Here is a 10,025-nt window from a genome sequence, read left to right on the forward strand (position 1 = left end):
ATACAGTAACTAAGGGGTAATATGTTATGCTTAGATAAGGGAGGGGGGGGTATAGGGTGTCAACGGTTATACAGTATAACGGGATTACATATGTAAAATCATAAATATATATATATATATATATATATATATATATATAATAATAAAATGTGGAAATAATATGATATAGTAAGGAGTTAAATATTGTGATATTATACTTATAATAGAATTAACTATGGTTGTCATAAAAAAAATTAAATTGTATTGGTTATATATAAAAATGGGTTTACAGCAGTAAAATAGGTTACATTGATAAAAATGTATAAGTTCTATCTAAATATAAACGGGTAATACGTAGTGAAAGCAATTAAAGGTTATTGTATATATAAATGTATATAGTTTAAACAAGAATTACTTAACTGGAAGAATGCATATGAATGTGATATTATGTAATAGTTAAATCTAGTAAAAGTTATTGCATATACAAATATATGTTGTTTTAAAAATAGGCAAAATATGTTAAATGTTTACATATATAATTATAAAAGCTACTGGTTAAATTATGAGAAAGGTATGACAACCAAAAGAAAAAGGTGTACATAAAGTATATAAATACAGAGAAACCAAATATGTATAAATTTAATAAATGTGGAATTAATATATATATATATATATATATATATATATATATATATATATATATATTTATATATATATATATATAGATGGAATAGAGTAAGGTTTACGTGCGTTGGGCACGTGGGTATCTGAAGGTATAATGGTTACCTTGATACCGTGAGCTGAATCGAGTGGTATACCAATGTCCGGCAGGGGGGTGATCTTGTTTAAGTAGCAGTTGTAGCAGCCGAAAGGTGGCGATCGGTAAGGTAGGTTGGGTGGTTGGAGTGTATAAGCGGGAATGCTGGCTGGGGGGATGAGGTGGCTGTTACGCGGGTCTGTGCGTAAGTGGTGTGAATCCTCTGGGGCGGATGAATTATGCTCGCATGTTATGGAAAGGGAGACAAAGCGAGTATCAGGGATGGTTTGAATGGGTAATGTATGGTTATTATTATGGAATATATTGGAATTAAGTGGAAGAAATTTATGTTACCTTGAGATTGTTGATTTTAGTAGTGTGGAATCGGTTGTGACGATTGCCCTGGATTGTGTAGTGTGAACTAAGTTCTTGTTCGTGGAGAGCGGTTCGTTCCGTGCGGGTGGTGTTTGTACTTGAATGTAGGTGGAGAAAATGGACGGTTTTGAAGGTACTGGTCACTTCTTTATAGGACACCGTAGTCTCTTCGGGGAAGATGGGTTGCGGGTACACGCTGCCACCAGATGTAACGGGATGGGTGTAACGGTATCGTTACATGATCTCCACCGAGGGTTACTTGCACACACAAGATGTAACGGGGTCGTTACATCATCTCCAGAAAGGGGTTACTTGGTACACACCTTTTAAGTTTTGTTCTTTATTCGTCACACTCTTTGAAACTTAGATACACAGTTCTACACAATCTTAACACTAGGGCACGTCACAAGAACCGACGCTCCTCCGGGTCTTGCCAGAGAGTTTTCCTCTCCGGAAGTGCCGAATGGACAAGTTCTTGAGTTGCCTTTAATCGTGATCTTAACAATAATCTCTTGTTAGTCTGTTGTCCCACATGGGTGGGGCAACTGCATTAATTACGTATTGATGTCTACTACCATACATGTTAATTATATATCTAGGGGAGGACCGTCAGTATACGTAATATCGTATGTCAGTACTAGGTGGCTACTAGATTGATCGCGTGTGTTCGTGTGTGTGTGTGTAGTCGTTTGGTGCTTGGCAGTGCCGGTCACACGAGCACGAAGTGTTGAGTCGGCAAGTTTGAGAGGATGCGCTTAGCTCAGCGAGCTTTTGGCGAGCTTTTGGCGCCTGGCCGTCGGGATAGTGTGGTGCAGGCAGTTGAGTGGGGGGTGAGTGGAGGTGAGTGGGTTATATGACTTATTGATATACTCACATGTATATGGGACGTATACTAGGACTCGATAAGAAAACAAGAAAAAAAGTAGAAGCAGCGCACACATGTACAGAAGACACCAACAATCATAGGGAAGGATTTGTCAACCTGGCTAGAACAACCGGAAAAATTATAATAGCGGAAACAAAACCAAAAATTAAATCGACAAGCACGGGTCGCAGTACAGGCTGTCCTATGCAACCAACAAGACACAATCCCACAAGAAGACACGATGAGCAATAATCCCCCATAACAACCAGCGAGACAGAATCCCCGGAGCTCTTGTATATAAGGTGAGATGTATCATTTGTCATTCTGAGGAAGGCATACAGCCGAAACGTAAGGGAATAAAGTACCCCCGCCGTCATTCTGAGTTTTCCTGCGCCAAAGTTACTCAAATATATACATACATAACATATATATATATATATATATATATATATATATATATATAAAGTACATACTCGTATGCATATATATATATACATTTTGCTGGTAACCACTAAGGAAATCGGAAGAAAAACAGTAATTCCCAAGCGCTTTCGTGTAATTCTCATCTTCAGGGGAATACAGAAAAGTTGTGTTACAAAGAGGTTTAAAAATAACAAGATTATACACTAGAATCTTGTTATTTTTAAACCTCTTTGTAACACAACTTTTCTGTATTCCCCTGAAGATGTGAATTACACGAAAGCGCTTGGGAATTACTGTTTTTCTTCCGATTTCCTTAGTGGTTACCAGCAAAATTTGTGGATCACTTGTTGTTTTTAGTGATCTTTCTGCAATATACATGTATATGTATACAACATCGAGAAACTCGAGGAGGCATACAGGCAGAAATTGAAACGTGGCACAGCTAAGAATTGAACCTCCGCCAGCACGTGAGAAGTGATAGTGACTTAACCGATTGCGTCATCCGATTAAGTCACTATGATTTGTCACGTGTTGCGGAGTTTCGAGTCCTTAGTTGTATCACGTTTCAATACCTACATATATGCCTCCTCGACGTTTTCGATGTTGATGGCTTAGAATTAAAGTAAATTGTGATTGATAAATATAAATCAGTTCACTGGGACCTATTCACTGATGTACACACACACACACACACACACACACACACACACACACACACACACACACACACACACACACACACACACACACACACACACACACACACACACACACACACATATATATATATATATATATATATATATATATATTTATATTACATATATGTATATATGTGTGTGTGTGTGTATACATATTTATATCGATACAATATATATGTATACTATATATATATATATATATATATATATATATATATATATATACTGTATATATATATCATATATGGTGGAAACGTAGAAAACACCAGACTCAGGAGTAGGTAATTTATTCCCGACGTTTCGAGTCCTGTCCGGGACTCGTCCTCAGGGGATACAAAGGGATACAGTGAATTACATGTTCTTAATATACTAATAGCAAAGTCCGCCGGGGGGACGCGGTAACCTGTCATGGGGGGGGGGGGGAGAGAAGGCAGGCGCTATGATCTGGTTTACGCGAGAGTGTATGGTGGTGGAGGGGAGAAGGTAGGCGCTGTGACCTGGGTCAAGCGAGACCTGGGTCAAGCGAGAGTGTGAGGTGGTGGAGGGGGAGAAGGTAGGCGCTGTGACCTGGGTCAAGCGGGAGTGTGTGGTGGCGGAGGGACAGGGGGGGAGGAGGGGGAGGAAGAGAACCTGCTTCTTACCCCTGCGTATATAGAGTTGAGTGTAATAGCCCTATTAATGCTATCCTCGTTGGTGGCCCACGCTTCTAAGAACAATCTGCTTCCTTTCTTTTTGTCGCTGTACAGAACCTTAGCGCCTTGCCAGTCGAATTCATGCTGATGCAAATCCATGTGCTTGTACACTGCCGAACTCTGGTCCTTTCTGCCTACCGCCCTTTGGTGTTCCTGTAGTCTGGTACTAGCCTGCTTTCCTGTTTCCCCCACATATCTCGCTGTGCAGTCGGCGCAGTTGACACTATACACCGCCTCAGGCTGGTCCAATTTGCTCAAATTGACGCCAAACGTCATGCTTCGCATTCCTTTGGATTTCGTCAGCTTCGCGTGTCAAAAAAAAATAAATAAATAAATAAATAAATTGAGAGGGTTACTCCAGCCCCACTGGTGAGAACACAAACTGGAAGTTGTCAGTTTACGGGTTATTAGCCCTTCCAAATTGGCGTACAGGAAGGACGCCATGGGACAACTTTGACGGTGGGAGGGACCATTGAAGTCCTATCGTCCTACTACCGCCCGCCTCAAGCTGGGCAGCCCCCGGCCAATAAGGTGCCGGTCCGCCAACGTCTGTCGCTCCAGAGGGTGCCTGGAGCTTAGTGTTTGTCAAAACATGAAAAGCGGACGGAAACCTAGTACCCAACAGACATAATATTGTTAAAAAGAAATCATCTATCTTGCGTCTGGCAAGCTGGAATGTCAGGACAATGTGTCCTGGCCTCACCAACGATCTACAACAGGTTGATGACTCCAGGAAAACAGCCATCATCAACCGCGAACTGGAGAGGCTCAACATTGATATTGCTGCATTACAGGATACCAGACTCCCTTCGAGCGGCAGCCTTAGAGAACAGGATTACACATTCTTCTGGCAGGGAAAGGAACCAGAGGAACTACACATGCATGGCGTAGGATTCGCAGTGAGAAACTCTCTACTGTCTTCAGTGGAACCGCCATCAAAGGGAACGCCTCGAATCCTCTCTCTTCGACTCTCAACTTCTTCTGTCCCAGTCAACGTGCTTAGCATCTACGCTCCCATACTCAGCTCTCCGGCCGAGACCAAGGATGAGTTTTATGAGGAGCTTGAGACTACCATCAGAGAAATCCCAGCCACAGAACAACTATACCTGCTTGGTGATTTCAACGCTCGTGTGGGAGCTGACCAAGAATCCTGGCCCCGCAGCATTGGCCACTTCGGTGTCGGTAAACTCAACGAGAATGGTCAGAGGCTTTTAGAGATGTGTTCGTACCACGACCTCTGTGTAACCAACACATTCTTTGCCACCAAGGCTCAACACAGAGTATCCTGGTGTCACCCTAGATCACGTCACTGGCACCAGCTGGACCTCGTTATCACCAGAAGACCCTCGCTAAACTGCGTCCTCACAACCCGCAGCTACCACAGCGCTGACTGCGACACCGACCATTCGTTGGTTGGTTGCAAGGTGCGTCTTCAGCCCAAACGGATCCATCGCTCCAAGCAAAAAGGTCGTCCACGTATCAACATAGCCAGGACAAAAATTCCAGACCTATGTAAGCGCTTTGCTGATTCTACAGAAGAGGCCCTTCGGGACTGCCCCACAAACAGCGCTGAAGAGAGGTGGAATCACATTCGTGGAGCCATCTACAACTCCGCCATGGACACCTTCGGCAAGAGAGAAAAGCAGAATCCAGATTGGTTTGAAGCTGGAATCACAAAACTCGAACCAGCAATCGCAGCTAAAAGAAAAGCGCTGCTTAACTACAAAAGAGAGCCTTCAGAGAAGACACTCGCTGCACTCAGGAAGGCTAGACATGACGCCCAACGGTTAGCACGGCATAGCGACAACGACTACTGGCTGAACCTCTGCCAGAGTATCCAGGTCTCTGCTGACTGTGGCAACATTCGTGCCATGTACGACGGCATGAAGAAAGCCTTTGTCCCAAGCATTACCAAGATCGCACATCTGAAGACAGCCTCTGGTGACACTATCACAGACAAAGGAAAGCAGATGGAGAGATGGGCCGAACACTATCAAGAACTTTACTCAAGTGAGAACGTTGTCAGCACCGCAGCAGTTGAGAAATGCAAAGCCCTATCACTCATGGAGGAACTAGATGTTCCACCCTCTATTGACGAACTCAGAAAAGCCATCGACTCCCTCGCCAGCGGGAAAGCTCCTGGCAACGACGGCATCACCCCGGAGGTCGTCAAAGCAGGCAAGAGTACCGTTCTACATCACCACCTGCACGAGCTTTTACTCCAGTGCTGGGAGGAAGGAACCGTTCCCCAAGACATGCGTGACGCCAACATCATCACGCTCTATAAAAACAAAGGAGACCGCAGTGACTGCAACAACTACCGCGGAATATCCCTTCTCAGTACCGTTGGGAAAGCCTTCGCCCGAGTAGTACTCAACCGGTTGCAGAAACTTGCAGAATGAGTCTACCCTAGGGCACAGTGCGGCTTCAGAGCAGAACGATCAACTATTGACATGGTCTTCTCACTAAGGCAACTGCAAGAGAAGTGCCGAGAACAGAGGCGTCCACTTTACATTGCCTTCATCGAGCTGACGAAGGTTTTCGACTTGGTTAGCAGGCAAGGCCTTTTCACCCTGCCACAGAGGATTGGATGTCCCCCTAAGCTCCTGAGGATGATTTCATCCTTTCATGAAGACATGCACGGCACCGTCCAGTACGACAGCTCATCCTCGGACCCCTTCCCAAACAGAAGCGGCGTGAAACAGGGATGCGTGCTTGCTCCGACGCTTTTCTGCATCTTCTTCTCCCTCCTGCTGTCCTAGGCCTTCAGCCAGTCAGAGGACGGAGTGTATATCCACACCAGAAATGACGGAAGTCTCTTCAACCTTGTACGTCTCCGAGCAAAAACCAAGGTACGCAAGGTACTGATCAGAAAAATGCTGTTTGCTGATGACGCCGCCTTGACTGCACACACAGAGGCCCTACAGCGACTCATCAACTGCTTCGCTCATGCATACAAAGAGTTCGCCCTTACCATCAGCATCAAGAAGACCAACGTCATGGGCCAAGATGTCAGCAGCATTCCTAACATCTCCATCGATGGCCACATCCTCTAGGTGGTGGGGGAGTTCACCTACCTGGGTTCCACCATCTCAAGCAACCTGTCTCAGGATGCAGAGCTGAACAAGCGCATCGGTAAAGCAGCAACAGCATTAGCTCGTCTTGGAAAGCGTGTATGGGACAACGCCATGCTGACCACCAACACCAAGATAGTAGTATACCAGGCTTGCGAATCCTGGACCCTGTACTCCCGTCAAGAACGCCGACTCAACATCTTCCACATGCGCTGCCTCAGAAGAATCCTGGGCATTAGTTGGCAAGATCGTGTTTCCAATAAGAATGTTCTGACACAGGTGGGAATGCCCAGCATGTTCGCCTTGCTCAGCCAGAGGCGATTGAGATGGCTCGGTCATGTTAGCCAAATGGACGATGGCCGAATACCGAAGAATGTTCTGTATGGAGAGCTTGCCACTGGCTCCAGACCTGCAGGAAGGCTCATCCTCCGCTACAAGGACGTTCTCAAACGTGATCTGAAGGCTTGCGATATCAACCCAGCAAGCTGAGAGGCGGTGGCTGCTGACCGCATCAGTTGGAGACATGCTGTCAAGGCAGGCATTCAAACTAGCGAGATGAGGAGAGAGGACCAGTGGGAGGAGAAAAGAGAGCGCAGACGGCAGAGGATAGCAGCAGCCCCCACACAACCAGGCGCAGACTTCACCTGTGACAACTGCAATAGAACCTGCTGCTCCAGAAATAGACTCTACAGCCACAGCAGGCGTTGTAACTCAACCATGAACTGAAAAAAAAAAACGCGACCTCCATTGTCTCCTGAGACAGAAGGATGCCAACAATATATGTGTGTGTTTGTGTGCGTGTGTGTTTACCTAGTTGTATTTTACGGGAAGGGGAGCTATGCTCGTGGTGTTCCGTTTTCATATCTCGTTTTATCTAGACTGTTTTAAATTCGTGTATCGTTTTTGCACACACCACATTCTCATCTAACTTGTTCCAAACGTCTATTACCCTGTGGGAAAAGCTGTTCTTTTTTAGGTCTCTTCTATAACTGTCTTTCTTGATTTTCTTTCCGTGTCCTCTTGTATCTTTACGATTCCATTTTATTAGATCCTCTCTATCAATAGTTTCTATGCCTTTCATGATTCTATAAATAGTTATCAAGTTTCCTCTCTCTCTTCTTTGCTCTAATGTCTGTAGCTCAAGTTTTGGTAGTCTCTCTTCATATGATAGTTCTGAGAGTGTTGGTGCCAATTTCGTCATTGCTCTTTGTATTCTTTAAAGTTTTGTTAAACATTTTTTTTGTACTTTGTGACCGCGTCGTTACTGCATACTCCAATTTTGGTCTTATCAAGGTGACCAGTATTTTCTTCAACATTTCTTCTTCCAGGTATGTAAATGCCACTTTGATTGTTCTTATTGAATTATAATTTTCTCCAAAAAATTTGTTTATATGTTTCTCAGGGGACATATTATTCATAATAATGACTCCCAAGTCTTTCTCATTTTCTACTTTTTTTTATTTCTTCCTCTCCCAATTTATATGATCCCACTATTCTTTTTTTGCTTCTTCCAAATTCCATTATACTACACTTCTTAATATTGAATCCCATCTCCCACTTCCTACTCCATTCCCACACTTTATTGAGATCACTCTGTAGCGACTCACTATCCTTTACAGTGTTCACTCTTTTCAATAATTTTGCATCGTCTGCAAAGCAGCTCATATAACTTTCAATTCCTTTATCCATATCATTTATATATATCAAACATTATTGGGGCCAGAACTGTTCCTTGTGGAACTCCACTAATCACTTCATCCCAATTAAAGTGTTTGTCTCTTATCACCACTCATTTTTCTTTCATGCAAGAAATCTTCCATCTACTTCAGCAGTTTGCCCTGTATTCCTCCTTCAGTTTCTAATTTCCTTAGCAATTTCTTATGTGGCACCTTATCAAAAGCTTTTTTCAGGTCTAGAAATGCACAATCAGCCCATCCATCTCTTTATTTTATTACATCTATTAGGCTTGAATAGAGACACATTAAGTTTGTGACGCATGATCGTCCTTGTCTAAAGCCTTGGATTTAGTACGTTGTTTTTTCCAAATGCCTTACCCATCTAATTTTGATAATTCTTTCACTAATTTTAGCTATCGTACTTGTAAGAGAGACCGGTTTATAGTTAGTAGGGTCTTCCTTGTTTCCCCCTATATATATTGGTACTATATTTGCTATTTTCTAATCTTCTGGAACTTTTCCTTCTTTCAATGAACTGCTTATTAGACTATGTATTTTGTCAGTTAGTTCATTCCTGCATTCTCTCAAAATCCAGTTTGCCATTTCATCTGGTCCATGCGATTTTCTGACATCGAGATTATTCAAGTGATTCATTATTTCATTCCTTGATACTTCTATCTCTTTCATAAGGGGGACTTTCTCCTCCCATTTGATATCTCTAGGTTGTATGTTCTCCCTCGTAAACACCGATTTAAAATGCTTGTCCATAATTTCTGCCATTTCTATTTCCTCTGTGTATTCAACTCCTCCTTGTCGTGGTTTCTCTAATTATTTTTTTTTTTTTTTTTTTTTTTTTAGTTTGTTGTTTACAAATCTGTAAGATAGTTTTGGTTGATCTTTATATTTTTCTATAACATCTTTTTCATATTTATCTTTTCTTCTCTGCACACTTGTACGTATTCATTTCTATAACTAGTATATATTTTCCATTTTTCAGGTCTTTTGTCTTTTTTCCATTTTATCCAAGTTTATCCTTTTTGTCTTTTAACTCCCAACATCTTTTGTTGTACCAACACTTTACATATAATTTTTCTTATTTTTGTCTTGGAACATAGTTATCCACTCCTTTATAAATTTTTGTCAAAATATTCCATTTCTCTTCTACTGTTGTTTCCTCCTTGTGTATCCTTTCCCAGTCTGCTTTTTGAAAGAATTCTCTTTTTTTTATTAAAAAAAAAAGCATACATCAATCTTCCCTTTCTATATTATTCATTTTTTCATGTATTTTTCCTCATTCAGTTCCAGTTCAACCAATATATGGTCACTTTTACTTATTGGCGTCTTACATTCAATCTTGTCCACTATTTCGGGTTCTGATGTGATTATTAGGTTCAGTCTCGAAGGTTCTTTCTCATTTCTATACCTAGTATTCTCTTGTATCCATTGCGTCATTGTATGTTCTATAATCATATAAAGTAGTACA

At 42.3% G+C, this 10,025-nt stretch overlaps 1 protein-coding gene across 1 annotated transcript; it reads left to right on the forward strand.

Moving 5' to 3' along the window:
- The first annotated feature begins 4,478 nt into the window (after window positions 1-4,478).
- LOC143025771 (uncharacterized) lies at window positions 4,479-6,848 on the forward strand. Its single transcript, XM_076185779.1, has 3 exons — window positions 4,479-6,016; window positions 6,206-6,445; window positions 6,596-6,848. The coding sequence occupies exons 1-3, from the start codon at window positions 4,479-4,481 to the stop codon at window positions 6,846-6,848; spliced, it is 2,031 nt and encodes a 676-aa protein (XP_076041894.1).
- The last annotated feature ends 3,177 nt before the right edge of the window (window positions 6,849-10,025 follow it).

Source organism: Oratosquilla oratoria, chromosome 5, assembly GCF_046742065.1.
Source record: "Oratosquilla oratoria isolate Oo_2021 chromosome 5, ASM4674206v1, whole genome shotgun sequence".
NCBI lineage: Eukaryota > Metazoa > Arthropoda > Malacostraca > Stomatopoda > Squillidae > Oratosquilla > Oratosquilla oratoria.